Source organism: Oncorhynchus mykiss, chromosome 20 (genome assembly GCF_013265735.2).
Source record: "Oncorhynchus mykiss isolate Arlee chromosome 20, USDA_OmykA_1.1, whole genome shotgun sequence".
NCBI lineage: Eukaryota > Metazoa > Chordata > Actinopteri > Salmoniformes > Salmonidae > Oncorhynchus > Oncorhynchus mykiss.
Window position 1 is genome coordinate 42,549,069 of NC_048584.1, and position 20,966 is coordinate 42,570,034.

A 20,966-nucleotide genomic window follows, 5' to 3' on the forward strand; every position below is an offset into this window, starting at 1 on the left:
TCTCTCTCTCTTCTCTCTCTCTCTCTCCCTTTAACTCCCGGTCTGCATCTCTCTCTCTCTCTCTCTCTCTCTCTCTCTCTCTCTCTCTCTCTCTCTCTGTCTCTGCCTCTCTCTCTGCATCTCTCTCTGTCTCTCTCTCTCCCCCCCTCTAACTCTCGGTCTGCATCTCTCTCTCTCTCTCTTCTCTCTCTCTCTCTCTGTCTCTCTCTCTCCCCCTCTAACTCCCGGTCTGCATCTCTCTCTCTCTCTCTCTCTGTCTCTCTCTGTCTCTCTCTCTGCATCTCTCTCTGTCTCTCTCTCTCTCCCACTCTTCTTCACCCTCATCTAGGCCAGTGTGTGGAGGGGCCAGAGGTGAATCAGTTCTCTGTACATTAGTGAAATCTGATATCTGGCCAGTCAGGATGACACCAAAGGAATGCAGTTAATGAATGCTGCTGCTGTGTGTGTGTGTGTGTGTGTGTGTGTGTGTGTGTGTGTGTGTGTGTGTGTGTGTGTGTGTGTGTGTGTGTGTGTGTGTGTGTGTGTGTGTGTGTGTGTGTGCGTGCGTGTCGCAGGCTGAGAGATGGTTCAATATTTATAGCAATGTGGTCATGAGAAGAAAAAAAAAAAACTGCTCCCCTCCCTAACCCCTCCCCTTGACAACCGTTGCTCTGGCTCTGGGAAACCCCTAGCAACAAGGAACTCCAACAAGCAGGCCATGGTTATTTTTGGAGGCTCAAACAGGCAGAAACAGTTTCAGGTACTGACTGCTGCCAGTGCAGTGTGTGTGTGTGTGTGTGTGTGTGTGTGTGTGTGTGTGTGTGTGTGTGTGTGTGTGTGTGTGTGTGTGTGTGTGTGTGTGTGTGTGTGTGTGTGTGTGTGTGTGTGTGTTTATGGATGATTCTCATTAAACCAGTTTTAAACATGTCTGTAGAAAATTGAGTTACAAAACCCTGACGCATTTGCAAAAATCCACTATCATTGTGAAGACCATGTATTGGGTTACTGAATCTCTGATAGAGCTCAGTACAGGTTGATGATGTATTGAGTTATTGAATCTCTGATAGAGCTCAGTACAGGTTGATAATGTATTGGGTTACTGAATCTCTGATAGAGCTCAGTACAGGTTGATGATGTATTGAGTTATTGAATCTCTGATAGAGCTCAGTACAGGTTGATAATGTATTGGGTTACTGAATCTCTGATAGAGCTCAGTACAGGTTGATGATGTATTGGGTTACTGAATCTCTGATAGAGCTCAGTACAGGTTGATGGTGTATTGGGTTACTGAATCTCTGATAGAGCTCAGTACAGGTTGATGATGTATTGGGTTACTGAATCTCTGATAGAGCTCAGTACAGGTTGATGATGTATTGGGTTACTGAATCTCTGTACAGGTTGATAATGTATTGGGTTACTGAATCTCTGATAGAGCTCAGTACAGGTTGATGATGTATTGGGTTACTGAATCTCTGATAGAGCTCAGTACAGGTTGATGATGTATTGGGTTACTGAATCTCAGTACAGGTTGATAATGTGTTGGGTTACTGAATCTCTGATAGAGCTCAGTACAGGTTGATGATGTATTGGGTTACTGAATCTCTGATAGAGCTCAGTACAGGTTGATGATGTGTTGGGTTACTGAAGCTCAGTACAGGTTGATAATGTATTGGGTTACTGAATCTCTGTACAGGTTGATAATGTATTGCGTTACTGAATCTCTGTACAGGTTGATAATGTATTGGGTTACTGAATCTCTGTACAGGTTGATAATGTATTGGGTTACTGAATCTCTGTACAGGTTGATGATGTATTGGGTTACTGAATCTCTGTACAGGTTGATGATGTATTGGGTTACTGAATCTCTGTACAGGTTGATAATGTATTGCGTTACTGAATCTCTGTACAGGTTGATAATGTATTGGGTTACTGAATCTCTGTACAGGTTGATAATGTATTGCGTTACTGAATCTCTGTACAGGTTGATAATGTATTGCGTTACTGAATCTCTGTACAGGTTGATAATGTATTGCGTTACTGAATCTCTGTACAGGTTGATAATGTATTGCGTTACTGAATCTCTGTACAGGTTGATAATGTATTGCGTTACTGAATCTCTGTACAGGTTGATAATGTATTGGGTTACTGAATCTCTGTACAGGTTGATAATGTATTGCGTTACTGAATCTCTGTACAGGTTGATAATGTATTGCGTTACTGAATCTCTGTACAGGTTGATAATGTATTGAGTTACTGAATCTCTGATAGAGCTCAGTACAGGTTGATGATGTATTGAGTTACTGAATCTCTGATAGAGCTCAGTACAGGTTGATAATGTATTGCGTTACTGAATCTCTGTACAGGTTGATAATGTATTGCGTTACTGAATCTCTGTACAGGTTGATAATGTATTGCGTTACTGAATCTCTGTACAGGTTGATAATGTATTGAGTTACTGAATCTCTGATAGAGCTCAGTACAGGTTGATGATGTATTGAGTTACTGAATCTCTGATAGAGCTCAGTACAGGTTGATAATGTATTGCGTTACTGAATCTCTGTACAGGTTGATAATGTATTGGGGTACTGAATCTCTGTACAGGTTGATAATGTATTGATAATGTATTGATAATGTATTGATAATGTATTGATAATGTATTGATAATGTATTGATAATGTATTGCGCTACTGAATCTCTGCACAGGTTGATAATGTATTGATAATGTATTGATAATGTATTTAGGGAATATTAGAAGAAGAAAATAATTGTGTTATGGTAATGAGGTAAATTGCTAAATAAATGTTAATAATAGAATTGTAAATGTAAAAACAAATCTGTGCTGTTTTACTCTGTAATAAATAACTATTCATTAGGGGAGCAATAATAAAAAGTATTATAAATAGATTTGTTTTGGACTTTTTTTTTGCATTTTTTGAGTTGGTAATTGTAGAAATTGTAGTAAAATCCATAAAATCTGTAAAAAAAATAAAATAATAATAATAATTCTGAAATAAAGTACAAGAGAAAATGTCATGAAAATGACAATAACAGCACCAGTGTGTGTGTAAACTTGCCTGGTCATAAAGTGTTAAACCTAACATAAACCTGTTGAATCTATTGTACTGGTCTGGATGTGGTGATTGAAGCCTAACTTTACAGATCTGTCTTTGGGTGAAGTTGACATAGTAGCTGCAAACAGTGAGGCTCAATAACTAATGAACTTCAGGGGCTTAACTAAAGCAATCCGAAGTAGCTCACACATTCAATGTCATGTGACCCACAACCTTGGTTCAGCCCAGCAGCAGGCCCCGGCCAGCAGCAGGCACCAGCCAGCAGAAAGCCCCAGCCAGCAGCAGGCCCCAGTCAGCAGCAGGCCCCGACCAGCAGCAGGCACCAGCCAGCAGAAGGCACCAGCCAGCAGAAAGCCCCAGCCAGCAGCAGGCCCCAGTCAGCAGCAGGCCCCAGCCAGCAGCAGGCCCCAGCCAGCAGCAGGCCCAAGCCAGCTGAGAGACGAGAGTTCCTTGACCAAAGACGCTACACATTTAGCTTAGTGGGTTAGCCATTAGCTCATGATGGATATTGGAGCTGGGGTAAGAGGTTCAATTCCCAAAGCTTTTAAAATCCTTCAGGGAAGTGAACAAGTGTGGGGAGGCGGAGGAAGAATAGTAATTGGGCTGAGGGATAGTCACGGGAGTATCTGTCTGTCTGTCTGTCTGTCTGTCTGTCTGTCTGTCTGTCTGTCTGTCTGTCTGTCTGTCTGTCTGAGCATTGGAGTGGAGCTTCAACAGTATTGCAAACAAACATTGAAGAGTTGGGGCCAAGGACAAGGACTAGGGAGAGAATTGGGACCATCAGTCTGTCTGTCTGTCACTATTTCTGTCTTTCTCTTTTTTCTGCCTGTCTGGCTGATGAGGTGAACAGCTGTTGATATAGGGAGAGGAAGGTTGGAGGAGAAGCATGGTCTGTGGGGAGAGGAGGGGGGGGGGTCCTTATGGAGCTGGATATATCCCAGACTAATTAAGTCTCTCCTCAGGCTGCTTGCTTGTCCCTGTGCGTCTCCCCTGGTTCCAGCAGAACGCCTGGCAGAGCCCCTCAGTGTCGTCTTAGTTTAATCTACATATCTACGCTGTCTGTGTTTTGGTTGGGTTTCTTTGGAGCGTTTGAAGCTCTATGACAATGTCGGCTAGTCTGAGGAAACAGATACAGCAAGCAAGACTAGACAAGACAAAGTAGGAGAGGGCAGAGGGAGGAGGTTTCCTTTTCTGGCTAAGAACGGGCAGTTAGTAAATGAAAGACACTTACAATGCGAGCACATTTCCAGGGGGTAACTTGCTTCATTTCCCTACAGAGGAGAAACAGAAGGCAATAGGTGAGAAATGCGGGACAAACTGTCGAGAGGTGAGACATGTTTGCGTCATGTGCATTCAAGGTAAAAAAAAAAACAGAAATACTGGTCAAACGTGGGAAACCTACGAGATACAATCCTCATGACGTATTTGAGGTGTTTCAGACACGTAGAGGAACTACTCCTTATCCCACTGCTACGATCTCAAAATGGAGGTTAATACAAAACATTGTACACCGAACAAAATAATATATAAACGCAACATGCAACAATTTCAAAGATCTTTGGCTGAGTCGCAGTTCATATAAGGAAATCAGTCAGGGACTGATAGATAGAACATGGGGTTCATTAGGGAACACGGTAGCAAAATAGGTTTACAACAGAAAACAAAAAATGAGCTTATGATCTTATCATGAATTATTTTAACATTTCCCACAAAGTAGCCAAACAGTATAAAAAAAAGCAGAGCCTAATTATAGCTCGCTTCACACACATCAATATGTAACCTCTACAACCCGGTGACATCCGTTAACCCAACCGACACCTGACGTGGCCCTCGTTTTCATAACCACGCAATGGCTTCTCTCGTTACTATGGGGATGACTCATAATGAACTAATGAGATCATGGTGAACTCATCTCTCACGGTTGTGTAGGTAGGCCTAAAGTGGGCTACAGACAACAGGCAGGCAAGCTGGTAACAATACATGCCACATAGCACACGCTTTATCCAAAGCGACTTACGTGTGCTATATATTTTACATCATGGGATGGCCCTGGGAATCGAACCCACAATCCTGTCTGTTGCAAGCGCCATGCTCTATCAACTGATCCGTAGCGTGGCAATGCAGGCTACAGGTAGCCCGAGTCCCAGATCTGGGTCAGCCGTGTCATTGTCACCTCCCTGACCAAATTGCTCAGTTTGGCCTGGAGGCCAGCTCTGGGAAGAGTCTTGGTAGTTCCAAACTTCTTCCATTTAAGAATGATGGAGGCCACTGTGTTTTTGGGGACCTTAAATGCTGCATACATTTTTTGATACCCTTCCTCAGATCTGTGCCTCGACGCAATCCTGTCTTGGAGCTCTACGGACAATTCTTTCGACCTAATGGCTTGGTTTTTGCTCTGACATGCACCGTCAACTGTGGGACCTTAAATAGACAGGTGTGTGTGTCTTTCCAAATCATGTCCAATCAATTTAATTTACAACAGGTGGCCTCTAATCAAGTTGTAGAAACATCTCAAGGATGATCAATGGAAACAGGATGCACCTGAGTTCAATTTCGATTCTCATAGCAAAGGGTCTTAATACTTATGTAAATAAGGTATTTTTTAATTAAATTGTGCTTTTGCTTTGTCATTATGGTGTGTAGATTGACAAGGAAAAATAAATAATGTTATCCATTTTAGAATAAGTAGCAGAAGCAACAGTAGCAGCAACAGTAACAGTAGCAGTAGTAGTAACTGTAGTAGTAGTAGCAGTAATAGTAGTAGTAGTAGTAGCAGTAGTAGTAACTGTAGTAGTAGTAGCAGTAATAGTAGTAGCAGTAGTAACTGTAGTAGCAGTAGCAGTAGTAGTAGTAGAAGCAGTAGCAGTAACTGTAGTAGTAGTAGAAGCAGTAGCAGTAACTGTAGTAGTAGTAGCAGTAGTAGTAACAGTAACAGTAGCAGTCACAGTAGCAGTAGCAATAACAGTAGTAATAGTAGTAGTAGCAGTAGTAGTAGTAGTAGTATTAGTAGTAGTAGTAGTAGCAGTAGCAGTAGCTGTAGTAGTAGTAGTAGTAGTAGTAGTAGTAATAGTAGCAATAACTGTAGTAGTAGTAACAGTAGTAGTAGCAGTAACAGTAGTATTAGCAGTAACAGTAACAGTAACAGTAGCAGTAACAGTAGTAGTAGCAGTAACAGTAGCAGTAACAGTAACAGTAACAGTAGCAGTAACAGTAGTATTAGCAGTAACAGTAACAGTAGCAGTAGCAGTAACAGTAACAGTAGCAGTAACAGTAACAGTAGCAGTAACAGTAACAGTAGTATTAGCAGTAACAGTAACAGTAGCAGTAGCAGTAACAGTAACAGTAGCAGTAACAGTAGTAGTAGCAGTAACAGTAGCAGTAACAGTAACAGTAGTATTAACAGTAGCAGTAACAGTAACAGTAACAGTAGTAGTAGCAGTAACAGTAGCAGTAGTAGTAACAGTAACAGTAGCAGTAACAGTAGTAGTAACAGTAACAGTAACAGTAGTAGTAACAGTAACAGTAACAGTAGCAGTAACAGTAACAGTAGCAGTAACAGTAACAGTAGTAGTAACAGTAGCAGTAGCAGTAACAGTAGTAGTAACAGTAACAGTAACAGTAACAGTAGTAGTAACAGTAACAGTAGCAGTAACAGTAACAGTAACAGTAACAGTAGTAGCAACAGTAACAGTAGCAGTAGCAGTAGTAGTAGCAGTAACAGTAACAGTAGCAGTAGCAGTAACAGTAACAGTAGCAGTAGCAGTAACAGTAGCAGTAGTAGTAGCAGTAACAGTAACAGTAACAGTAACAGTAACAGTAGCAGTAGCAGTAGTAGTAGCAGTAACAGTAACAGTAGCAGTAGAAGTAGCAGTAACAGTAGAATTAACAGTAACAGTAGCAGTAGCAGTAGTAGTAGCAGTAACAGTAACAGTAGTGGCATGACTGTCCTGATCAGGTCAGGTTACAGGAGATCACAACCCTACAGATTATCTCCCAACCCCAACAGAAGAGGAGAGATCCAGGGGTCTGAAGATGTGGGGGGTTTATGACCCCTCACACCCCTGGTAAATCTCAGGCCACAGACAAATTCCTTTGTCCTGTTACTATGGAGACCCAGCCTCAGAACATTAACATGAACTAAAGGCACTTTGGGACAATGGTTTCCGTCAGCCACAATGGTCGTCATGACGATAGATGGAATATGAAAATGTATGTCATTTTTGTTTTTTTATTAAAGGTTAATAGGTGTCGTTATTACGAAAACATTGTAATGTGAAGAGTTTTCCTAGTATATGTTTGATGTTTATACATTGTACGTTGTATAGAAAATATCCAAATCAAAGAGAATGTTTTGGGGAAGATGAAATGTAACAGTTAGTTGTCTAAAATTGGATTTGAATAACATCTAGACCTTGCCTCATTAACTTGGTACGCCCAGAGAATTGCCCTAAAGGCGGTTACGCCCACTTCTGACCCGAGGGTATACAACCTGTGAGTATAGAATTTACAGGAGACCTACGTGACCACATCTGCAGCAAGGTCTAAAAAGTCAACGAACCCAGAACGCAACGCAAGTTTGAGGACAAAGAAATCCTTTTCTACCCAAGCTACGGATGAGTAGCTGTGTCTAAGCGGGTGAATTCAAGTCTAACCACCTAGCCTCCATCTCCCATCGAATCGTGGTATCTAAAGGGTTTCATTCCTATGCTGTGAGCTCTGAGCTACAGAGCTGTCTGTCCTCAGAAGACCCCTTCCAGAGCAAGGGAGACTCCTAAGCCAAAAAGGACACTGACATCGGGAGGGCTCTCAGAGAGGTGCGTCGGAGTAGTGCGTCATCGAACAGCTGAAGGCCTACGCAGAGAATCCTCGGAGATCATCCCCACGTAATTACATCATTATATTCTGACCCATAAGAGCGGCAGTTTGGGGCAAGGCTAGGGTTAGAATAGCATAGCAGAGAAATTCACCCAAATGTAGATTTCTCGTGTACTTTCTGTTTTCTCTCTCTATTGAAATCCCCATCGTGGGTGACATGCGCCATAGTGTGTTGGCCTGTTATACTAAGTCCTAATCAATAGCCTATAATGTGTTTTGTCTATGTGTATCTTTTATCATCATTTTAGCTTTTTAGTAAATAAATATTAAACTAAGATTGGTGTGGTACGAATTCATTGGTGAGACCCGGGTCCGTGCAGACTCACGGGCTATACGACGTTCAGAACGAGATTGGTAGAGGCAACTGGCTGTTGTTAAATCAATATTCTGATATTTTTTTAGTTAATTTGGGAAATAGAAACTCAATAAAAACTAGTTTTCCCATGGTGCCCCAGGTTAATGAGTTAATAATTGCTTGATTCAGTTAATCACGCAATTAGAAACTTTAATCGTTCGATGAGCAACAGTACTAATACAACGTCACGTCAGTAGCAGTAGCAATAACAGTAGTAGTAACAGTAGTAGTAGTAGCAGTAACAGTAGCAGTAACAGTAGTAGTAACAGTAGTAGTAGCAGTAACAGTAGTAGTAACAGTAGTAGTAGCAGTAACAGTAGCAGTAGCAGTAGCAATAACAGTAGTAGTAACAGTAGTAGTAGCAGTAACAGTAGCAGTAGCAGTAACAGTAACAATAACAGTAGTAGTAGTAGCAGTAGTAATAGTAGCAGTAACAGTAGTAGTAACAGTAGTAGTAGCAGTAACAGTAGCCATATCAGTAGTAGTAGTAGCAGTAACAGTAGCAATAACAGTAGTAGTAGTAGCAGTAGTAGCAGTAGCAGTAACTGTAGCAGTAGCAGTAGTTGCAGTAGCAGTAACAATAGCAGTAGCAGTAGTAGTAGCAGTAACAGTAGCAATAACAGCAGTAGTAATAGTAGCAGTAACAGTAGTAGTAGTAGTAGTAGCAGTAACAGTAGCAATAACAGTAGTAGTATTAGCAGTAACAGTAACAGCAGCAGTAGTACTAGTAGTAGCAGTAGCAGTAACAGTAGTAGTAACAGTAGCAGTAACAGTAGTAGTAGCAGTAACAGTAACAGTAGTAGTAGCAGTAACAGTAACAGTAGCAGTAGCAGTAGTAGTAGTAGTAGCAGTAACAGTAGTAGTAACAGTAGCAGTAGCAGTAGTAGTAGCAGTAGTAGCAGTAGCAGTAGTAGTAGCAGTAACAGTAACAGTAGTAGTAGCAGTAACAGTAGTAGTAGCAGTAACAGTAACAGTAGTAGTAGCAGTAACAGTAGTAGTAGCAGTAACAGTAGCAGTATTAGTAACCGTAGTAGTAATAGTAGTAACAGTAGTAGTAGTAGTAGTAGCAGTAGCAGTAACAGTAGTAGTAGCAGTAGCAGCAGTAGCATATGTGATGAGTCAAAAAAACTTGAAGTGCCTTGCCGTCAGTAGCCAAGCAGTTGCCATACCAAGCGATGATGCTGCCAGTCAAGATGCTCTCCATGGTGCAGCTGAATAACTTTACAAGGATCTAAGGGTCCATGCCAAATCTTTTAAGCCTCCTAAGGAGAAGAGGTATTGTAGTGCCCTCTTTACGACTGTGTTGGTGTGTTTGGACCATGATAGATCCTTAGAGATGTGGACACCAAGGAACTTGAAGCTCTCGACCCGCTCCACTCAAGCCCCGTTGATGTGAATGGGGCGTGTTCGGCCTTCCTTTTCCTGTAGTCCACAATCAGCTCCTTTGTCTTGCTGATGTTGAGGAAGAGGTTGGTCTCTGACCTCCTCCCTTTTGGCAGTCTCATCGTTCGTCAGTGATCACCGTTGTGTCGAAGGCAAACTTAATGATGGTGTTGGAGTGGTGCACAGGCACACAGTTGTAGGAAAACAAGGAGTACAGGAGGGGACTAAGCAGTGAAGGCACTTGCCCGCTGGTCAGCGCATGCTTTGAGTACGCGTCCTGGTAATGCGTTAAAGGTCTTACTCACATCGGCTACGGAGAGCGCGATCAAACAGTTGTCTGGAACAGCTGGTGCTCTCACGCATGGTTCAGTGTTGCTTGCTTTGAAGCGTGTAGCTCAGTTGGTAGAGCGTGGTGCTTGCAACACCAAGATTGTAGGTTAGATTCCCACAGGGGACCCGTATGTAAAAAAGTATGAAAATGTATGCACTCACTACTGTAAGTCACTCTGGATAAGAGCGTCTGATAAAAGACTAAAATTGAAGGCATTTAGCTCGTCTGGTTGGCTCGCTCACTGGGCAGCTCGTGGCTGGGTATCCCTTTGCAACCCGTGATAGTGTGCCAGCCCTGCCACATGCAAAGAGTATCAGAGCCGGTGTAGTAGGATTCAATCTTAGTCCTGTTTTGACCTTTTGCCTGTTTGAATGTTTGCCGGAGGGCATAGCGGGATTTATTATAAGAGTCCGGGTTAGAGTCCCGCTCCTTGAAAGCGTCAGCTCTAGCCTTTAGCTCAGTGCGGATGCTGCCCGTAATCCATGGCTTCTGGTTGGGATATGTACTGTGGGGACGACGTCATCGAGGCACTTATTAATTGAAGTCAGTGACTGATCTGGTATACTCCTCCATGCCATCAGATGAATCCCGGAACATATTCCAGTATGTGCTTGCGAAACAGTCCTGTAGTTGAGCATCCACTTCATCGGGCCACTTCCGTATTGAGCACGTCACTGGTACTCCCTGTTTGAGTTGATACGATTGTCTCGAACCGAGTTCGTCCAGTTTATTCTCCAGTGACATTCGCCAATAGAACACAGGGTGTATTATTCACCCGCCGCAGTAGATTCATCGGTGTACCTGCTCGTCGGCCTCTATTTCGCCGTCTCTTCCTCTTCCGAGTGTCGGGGATTAAGGACCTGGTCCCGGGGGTGAGCAGTATGTCCTGCGCTGCCGACTCACCGAAGTAGAAATCTTCATCCAAAATGGAGGTTAGTGATAGCTGTTCTGATGTTGAGAAGCTCTTTTTTAAGGTCATAGGAAACAATGGCGGAAACAATATGTACAAAAAAAATGGTTAAAATCAGCTCAGAAAATGGGTCAGGAGCCCATAAAATGTCTGCTGTCCCTTCCAGCACCATTCTCATACTTCCTTATCTATTAGCTATTTCTCAATGATACTACTGCTATAAAAAATAACTATAAAACAAGAATTTAAAATAAGCTTTTTGTACAGTAGTGCTTGGGTTTACAGGGACATATCCTTCTCTCCCTGAAATTGGGGACACCTGGTATTGGCTGCAGTGCAGTAAATATATGGGCTGCCAGCACTCCACCCTCCTCCAACCGTCTATCACGGTCCAGCACTGCCGTCCCCCTCGCCCACAACAGCTAGCCACAGTGACAGTACTCAATCTATCTAACTACATGGAGAAAACCTGGCAATCCAAAACGTGGGTGGGAGCCAGTAGGGAGTTCCCTGTGTGTGTGTGTGTGTGTGTGTGTGTGTGTGTGTGTGTGTGTGTGTGTGTGTGTGTGTGTGTGTGTGTGTGTGTGTGTGTGTGTGTGTGTGTGTGTGTGTGTGTGTGTGTGTGTGTGTTTGTTGTGCCTGACTGAGTGGGAGATACCCTAGCCCTGCAGGCCTGCAAGTATCCAGCCAGGATAATCATTGAGAATAGAGAAGTATCCAGCCAGGATAATCATTGAGAATAGAGAAGTATCCAGACAGGATAATCATTGAGAATAGAGGAGTATCCAGACAGGATAATCATTGAGAATAGAGAAGTATCCAGCCAGGATAATCATTGAGAATAGAGGAGTATCCAGGCAGGATAATCATTGAGAATAGAGGAGTATCCAGACAGGATAATCATTGAGAATAGAGGAGTATCCAGACAGGATAATCATTGAGAATAGAGGAGTATCCAGCCAGGATAATCATTGAGAATAGAGAAGTATCCAGCCAGGATAATCATTGAGAATAGAGAAGTATCCAGCCAGGATAATCATTGAGAATAGAGGAGTATCCAGCCAGGATAATCATTGAGAATAGAGAAGTATCCAGACAGGATAATCATTGAGAATAGAGGAGTATCCAGACAGGATAATCATTGAGAATAGAGAAGTATCCAGCCAGGATAATCATTGAGAATAGAGGAGTATCCAGCCAGGATAATCATTGAAAATAGAGGAGTATCCAGACAGGATAATTCCTAGCTACACCCAGGAATAAAGTGATGGGGAAACATCTCCTGACAGTGTAATACACACGAGCACGCACGCACACACACACACACACACACACACACACACACACACACATACACACATACACACACAGTATTCCCTCTAAGGGGCAGTGTTACCTCCAGTCTAGACCTGCAAAGGTATGTTAAGAACAGCGATTAGCAAGGGGTTACATGGGATTAGAATGTGACTTTCCCTGATCTCATAACAACAAATGACACACACACACACACACACACACACACACACACACACACATCACAATACCCCAATGCTGACTTGGGTAGTTCCCTGGTGTTCCATATAACATACGCGATACATCACACTTTCCGTCATACGAATATCAATCCCAAACGTGTCAGTCCCGTTCCAAGAAAAGTGTCAAAGCACTATTTAAAAACATAAATTAAGGTCTGTATATGTGGCCTACACTGGTCAAATGCAGGTTGAGTGAGGTAAGGGTTAAGAAAGGAGATTTAGGATTACAGAGTTACAAAGTTAAGGCCTCACATCAACTCTGTGGAGGATGGTTGTTCCAGACTTAACACATTTCCTTTGTCAGAAATAACACGGCTGGTTGTGTCAGACATAACACATCTCCTCAATAAACTAGATGTTTTAAGGTCACATCTTAATATGCCTCTTAAGATGTAAATGAAGCATCTCAGAGGAGAGCGAGAGAGAGAGAGGGGGGGAGAGGGAGAGAGAGAGAGCGAGAGAGAGAGAGAGAGAGAGAGAGGGGGAGAGGGAGAGAGAGAGAGAGAGAGAGAGAGAGAGAGAGAGAGAGACAGACAGACAGACAGAGAGAGAGGGAAAGGTAGAGCCACTATCCGTGTGTTTGTTCATCAATAATGCATGTTTCATTCAGAATCAATTAGACTACAACACACATTTTGCATGATTATCAGTCTGGCAACACTGTTGGTTCAGCTAATGCATCCCTACATCAAACCAAACTAGGCAAATTAAGATATCTATCTGGTAAAAAGGGAAAAGGGATGTTTATCTGGTCGAAATGTCCTTATTATTTCTACAAAACAGGAGTCGGGATCCAAATCCCAAACAGGCCATCACAACGAACCCCAAAATAATGTTCAGACCGTATCTCATATGTGTCTATTATCTTGGTAAAATGTGCCATGTTGACAAATAGGTCTATTTATCTTTTTTTTTAGACCTGAATATAGACTGGTTTTCATCAAGCTGTCCACTCAAGAAGGTAGACCCACTCTCTGTAACCAGGGCCTGTAATCTGGTTCAAATGACTAATCAACCTACCAGGGTGTTTACAAACAGTACAGGAACTGTATCATACAAGTGTATGGATCACATCTTTTACTAATGCTTCCAGAACTCTGTATCCACGCCCATTGGATGTAGTGACCATCATATAGTGGCCTAAAGAAGGATATCAGGTTTTCTAGTGATTCCTTATGTTGAAGATGTAAATAAAATAAAATATAAGTTGGTCTGATGTAATGAGGAGCTCCCAGGCACTGCACTTGATGCATTTATGGAATTGTTTCTTCCAATTATTGATTACGAAACTGACTGTTAGAACTGTTAAGGCCCCGTATATTGATGAGGAATTGACTGAACTGTTAAGGCCCCGTATATTGATGAGGAATTGACTGAACTGTTAAGGCTCCGTATATAGATGAGGAATTGACTGAACTGTTAAGGCTCAGTATATTGATTACGAAACTGACTGTTAGAACTGTTAAGGCCCCGTATATTGATTACGAAACTGACTGTTAGAACTGTTAAGGCTCCGTATATTGATGAGGAATTGACTGAACTGTTAAGGCTCAGTATATTGATTACGAAACTGACTGTTAGAACTGTTAAGGCTCCGTATATTGATGAGGAATTGACTGAACTGTTAAGGCCCCGTATATTGATGAGGAATTGACTGAACTGTTAAGGCTCCGTATATAGATGAGGAATTGACTGAACTGTTAAGGCTCCGTATATTGATGAGGAATTGACTGTTATAACTGTTAAGGCTCCGTATATTGATGAGGAATTGACTGTTAGAACTGTTAAGGCTCCGTATATAGATGAGGAATTGACTGAACTGTTAAGGCTCCGTATATTGATGAGGAATTGACTGTTAGAACTGTTAAGGCTCCGTATATAGATGAGGAATTGACTGAACTGTTAAGGCTCCGTATATTGATGAGGAACTGACTGTTAGAACTGTTAAGGCTCCGTATATTGATGAGGAATTGACTGTTAGAACTGTTAAGGCTCCGTATATTGATTACGAAACTGACTGTTAGAACTGTTAAGGCTCCGTATATAGATGAGGAATTGACTGTTAGAACTGTTAAGGCTCCGTATATTGATGAGGAATTGACTGTTAGAACTGTTAAGGCTCCGTATATTGATTACGAAACTGACTGTTAGAACTGTTAAGGCTCAGTATATTGATGAGGAATTGACTGTTAGAACTGTTAAGGCTCCGTATATAGATGAGGAATTGACTGTTAGAACTGTTAAGGCTCCGTATATAGATGAGGAATTGACTGTTAGAACTGTTAAGGCTCCGTATATTGATGAGGAATTGACTGTTAGAACTGTTAAGGCTCCGTATATTGATTACGAAACTGACTGTTAGAACTGTTAAGGCTCCGTATATTGATGAGGAATTGACTGTTAGAACTGTTAAGGCTCCGTATATAGATGAGGAATTGACTGTTAGAACTGTTAAGGCTCCGTATATAGATGAGGAATTGACTGTTAGAACTGTTAAGGCTCCGTATATTGATTACGAAACTGACTGTTAGAACTGTTAAGGCTCCGTATATTGATGAGGAATTGACTGTTAGAACTGTTAAGGCCCCGTATATAGATGAGGAATTGACTGTTAGAACTGTTAAGGCTCCGTATATAGATGAGGAATTGACTGTTAGAACTGTTAAGGCCCCGTATATAGATGAGGAATTGACTGTTAGAACTGTTAAGGCCCCGTATATAGATGAGGAATTGACTGTTAGAACTGTTAAGGCTCCGTATATTGATGAGGAATTGACTGTTAGAACTGTTAAGGCTCTGTATATAGATGAGGAATTGACTGTTAGAACTGTTAAGGCCCCGTATATAGATGAGGAATTGACTGTTAGAACTGTTAAGGCCCCGTATATAGATGAGGAATTGACTGTTAGAACTGTTAAGGCTCCGTATATAGATGAGGAATTGACTTTTAGAACTGTTAAGGCTCCGTATATAGATGAGGAATTGACTGTTAGAACTGTTAAGGCCCCGTATATAGATGAGGAATTGACTGTTAGAACTGTTAAGGCCCCGTATATAGATCAGGAATTGACTGTTAGAACTGTTAAGGCCCCGTATATAGATGAGGAATTGACTGAACTGTTAAGGCCCCGTATATAGATGAGGAATTGACTGTTAGAACTGTTAAGGCCCCGTATATAGATGAGGAATTGACTGAACTGTTAAGGCCCCGTATATAGATGAGGAATTGACTGTTAGAACTGTTAAGGCCCCGTATATAGATGAGGAATTGACTGAACTGTTAAGGCTCAGTATATTGATGAGGAATTGACTGTTAGAACTGTTAAGGCCCCGTATATAGATGAGGAATTGACTGTTAGAACTGTTAAGGCTCCCGTATATAGATGAGGAATTGACTGTTAGAACTGTTAAGGCTCCCGTATATAGATGAGGAATTGACTGTTAGAACTGTTAAGGCCCTGTATATAGATGAGGAATTGACTGTTAGAACTGTTAAGGCCCTGTATATAGATGAGGAATTGACTGTTAGAACTGTTAAGGCTCCGTATATAGATGAGGAATTGACTGTTAGAACTGTTAAGGCTCCGTATATTGATGAGGAATTGACTGTTAGAACTGTTAAGGCCCCGTATATAGATGAGGAATTGACTGTTAGAACTGTTAAGGCTCCGTATATAGATGAGGAATTGACTGTTAGAACTGTTAAGGCTCCGTATATAGATGAGGAATTGACTGTTAGAACTGTTAAGGCTCCGTATATTGATTACGAAACTGACTGTTAGAACTGTTAAGGCCCCGTATATAGATGAGGAATTGACTGAACTGTTAAGGCCCCGTATATAGATGAGGAATTGACTGTTAGAACTGTTAAGGCCCCGTATATAGATGAGGAATTGACTGAACTGTTAAGGCCCCGTATATAGATGAGGAATTGACTGTTAGAACTGTTAAGGCCCCGTATATAGATGAGGAATTGACTGTTAGAACTGTTAAGGCTCCGTATATAGATGAGGAATTGACTGTTAGAACTGTTAAGGCCCCGTATATAGATGAGGAATTGACTGTTAGAACTGTTAAGGCCCCGTATATAGATGAGGAATTGACTGTTAGAACTGTTAAGGCCCCGTATATAGATGAGGAATTGACTGTTAGAACTGTTAAGGCTCCGTATATAGATGAGGAATTGACTGTTAGAACTGTTAAGGCTCCGTATATTGATGAGGAATTGACTGAACTGTTAAGGCCCCGTATATAGATGAGGAATGGACTGTTAGAACTGTTAAGGCTCCATATATTGATGAGGAATTGACTGAACTGTTAAGGTCCCGTATATAGATGAGGAATTGACTGAAAAGCTGTATGGTTGACAGTAATGAAGCAATAGGAGTGGCTAATAAGTCTGGCTGCACATCTGATTGGCTGACGTATTGTAAAATTGAGAAATTATGTGACTATACCGATGAAAAAGTAGGAAGAAATTGTATTATGAAACCAAGATAATGTATATAAAGAATGATGGGGAAAAAAATATTTGGAGTACTTTAAATTAAATTATGGCCAGAAATAACCTTTTGATGTTGCTAATTACTTTAATGACTATTTAATTTGTAAAATGGACAAACTCAGGCATGAAATGCCAACATCAAACAGCGAGCCATCATATTCATGCATAACAGACCTAACAATGAAAGAAAAGCATTGCAATTTAGAATTTTGTAAAAGTTAGTGTGGGTGAGGAGGGAAAGGAGATCCCTCGGCACCCCTTGTTCCCTTGTTCCTATGTCAACCGCAAATCTATATAATATATTTTTTATAAACAACTTGCAACCCCCTTTGTACAGCCTTTATAAAGTCTAACTTAATGTAAAGTGTAACCCCATAGCACAGACCTATCGGGGAGATGATGATGCATATGCTATATTAGGGTTTGCCATGATGTGTCATACTAATTAGAGCTTTCAGGAGGAGCGCTAAGCCACGAGGTCATGATGATGATGATGCAATGTTTTGAAGGCTTATCGATTCAAGTAAACCTAGCAGTAACTAAGCAACCGATTTGTTCTGTCGTACCTTTGCCATTTGCTTTCTTTGAGGCATTATTTTGGCTCAATTTGACCTCTCTTTTTTAAGTTTACACAGGCAGCCCAATTTTGATCTTTTGCCACTAATTTGTCTTCTGACCAATCGGATCAGATCTTTTGCCACTAATTTGTCTTCTGACCAATCGGATCAGATCTTTTGACCATAATTGGGCATAAGATCCGAATTGGGCTGCCTGTGTAAACCCAGTCATAGAGGTTTCAGTCTTGACTATTAGGAGAAGCCCTACTTGAGATCAAAAGGTAATGTTTTGGTGGTCCTGTGTGGCTGAGTTGGTAATGTTTTGGTCGTCCTGTGTGGCTGAGTTGGTAATGTTTTGCTGGTCCTGTGTGGCTGAGTTGGTAATGTTTTGCTGGTCCTGTGTGGCTGAGTTGGTAATGTTTTGATGGTCCTGTGTGGCTGAGTTGGTAAACTGGCAACACCAGGGCCGTGTGTTCGAATTCCGCTGGGGTCGCCATACTAAAATGTATGCATGGACTACTGTTTTTCACGTTGGGATAAAAGTGTCTCCTAAATGGCAACATTGTTACTTCATTATAATGACTCATTGATTACAACTATCCTGCTTGATTTGTTTTGTCAAATATGTACCATTTGCTTTCTTCAAGGCATTATTTTGTCCCTCTTGTCTCAATGCATTCTCTGTAGCAGTGCAGTCAGACCACGATTGCTAGTATCTACCACACGAGGAGAAAAGAGCTAGAGTACCAGTCCGCGTGGACGGATTACGTGCTAACAGTCTGAAAATAATAATAAAAACATCAGCAGGCTAAATACTCTCACTAGCTAATCCTCTCAAGCATGTGTGTTTCGAGCAGGGGTGTCAAACCAATGCTCCTGAAGGAAGGCTGCATTTCATCCTTCCGTCTGATGTGGTACTCCTGTAGCTCATTTGATAAACCATGGTGCTTGCAATGCCAGGATAGTGTGTTTGATTCCCAGGACCAGCAGTAAGTAAACATTTTACACACGCGTGGGCCCGTAAGTCGCTTTGGATAAATAGCGTCTGCTAAATGACATATAATATATTGATGATTCTGTCTGAGAGTTGTGGGTGCGTGTGGACAGACCTTGTAGGGTCTGGGTGGGTGTTTAAAAAAAAATAATTATAAAGAACAATCTGCCTGAGTGTAAATCCACAGTCTGAGGCACAGAGACTGTAAGCAGCTGGCCCTGTTTTATCTTTGGCCTGACCGTGGAGATTCTGAGATCCAGGATGGAACGGTTGAGTCCCAGTCGGACTGTTTGGCCCACATGGACTGGAGTAGATATCCTGGGTTTAGGACGGAGGTCTTCAAAGCTAATTTGATCGTAGGCTGCATTACACCTTTCATTGGGATTCCTGGACTGACTCAAGAGATCTACGTTTACACAACCTGATTGGTTCAAATATCAATTAAGTGGCAAAAGATCTGATCTGATTGGTTGAAAGACGCACAGTTATGATAAGAGGTGGTGCATGTTTAATTAAACTACCTGGACTCATGCAATCTTATTGGCTTATTCACAATCTTATTGGCCTATTCACAATCTTATAGGCCTATTCACAATCTTATTGGCCTATTCACAATCTTATAGGCCTATTCACAATCGTATAGGCCTATTCACAATCGTATTGGCCTATTCACAATCTTATTGGCCTATTCACAATCTTATTGGCCTATTCACAATCTTATTGGCCTATTCACAATCTTATAGGCCTATTCACAATCTTATTGGCCTATTCACAATCTTATTGGCCTATTCACAATCTTATAGCCCTATTCACAATCGTATAGGCCTAGTCACATTCTAATAGGCCTATTCACAATCTAATAGACATATTCACAGTCTAATAGACCTATTCACAATCTAATAGACCTATTCACAATCTAATAGGCCTATTCACAATATAATATACCTATTCACAATCTAATAGGCCTATTCACAATCGTATTGGGCTATTCACAATCTAATAGGCCTATTCACAATATAATATACCTATTCACAATCTAATAGACCTATTCACAATCTTATTGGCCTATTCACAATCGTATTGGCCTATTCACAATCTAATAGGCCTATTCACAATCTAGTAAACCTATTCACAATCTAATAGACCTATTCACAATCTAATAAACCTATTCACAGTCTTATTGGCCTATTCACAATCTAATAGACCTATTCACAATCGTATTGGCCTATTCACAATCTAATAGACCTATTCACAATCGTATTGGCCTATTCACAATCTTATTGGCCTATTCACAATCTAATAGACCTATTCACAATCTTATTGGCCTATTCACAATATAATAGACCTATTCACAATCTAATAGACCTATTCACAATATTATTGGCCTATTCACAATCTAATAGAGCTATTCACAATCTAATAGCCCTATTCACAATCTTATAGGCCTATTCACAATCTTATTGGCCTATTCACAATCTAATAGACCTATTCACAATCTTATTGGCCTATTCACAATATAATAGACCTATTCACAATCTAATAGACCTATTCACCATATTATTGGCCTATTCACAATCTAATAGAGCTATTCACAATCTAATATACCTAATCACAATCTAATAGACCTATTCACAATCTAATAGACCTATTCACAATCTAATAGGCCTATTCACAATATAATAGACCTATTCACAATCTAATAGACCTATTCACAATATTATTGGCCTATTCACAATCTAATAGAGCTATTCACAATCTAATAGACCTAATCACAATCTAATAGACCTATTCACAATCTAATAGAGCTATTCACAATCTTATAGGCCTATTCACAATCTAATAGAGCTATTCACAATCGTATAGACCTATTCACAATCTAATAGACCTATTCACAATCTAATAGAGCTATTCACAATCGTATAGGCCTATTCACAATCGAATAGACCTAATCACAATCTAATAGCCCTATTCACAATCTTATAGGCCTATTCACAATCTTATAGGCCTATTCACAATTGTATTAGTTCCTTGTGCTAGAAGCAATGCAACAGTTACTCTGATTGAATCCGGTGTGAGTGGGCTGGTCTGGCAGGCACCACACAGCCAGAGCCTCCAGGCAGCTAGTCGGGGTGGATCATATCTCGTGCTGGTGGTTCGCCACGGCTTTTATCTGTCTTACATTAGCTAGCGCTAGCAGGAGCTCGCTCAGTCGATCTGTATGTGGGTGGTGCTTGATTGCTAGGCAGCATATGGTCCCTGTATCAGGTCATTTCTGCTGCCATGCTTTCAAGCAACAGCCTTCTGCCTTCCCTGCCCTCACTCAACGATAACCCAGAGTAGCCTCGCTGTTGTAGCCTTGACAATGGAGTAGCCTGTTGACTGTTTTACACGTCTACCAATAGGGAATAGGTCTTATTCCAAAACAGTTTGACATGCCTATGAAATGTGCTATCTATGTATTTAACCTAGGCC

General features: G+C 41.3%; 1 protein-coding gene across 1 annotated transcript in view; it reads right to left on the reverse strand.

The window, feature by feature from the left end:
* canb1 (Calcineurin subunit B) overlaps positions 1–20,966 on the reverse strand; it is a 44,358-nt gene that overhangs the window by 22,486 nt on the left and 906 nt on the right. Inside the window, 1 exon segment of the mRNA NM_001160568.1 lies at positions 4,282–4,321. Coding sequence (NP_001154040.1) covers positions 4,282–4,321 — 40 coding nt within the window.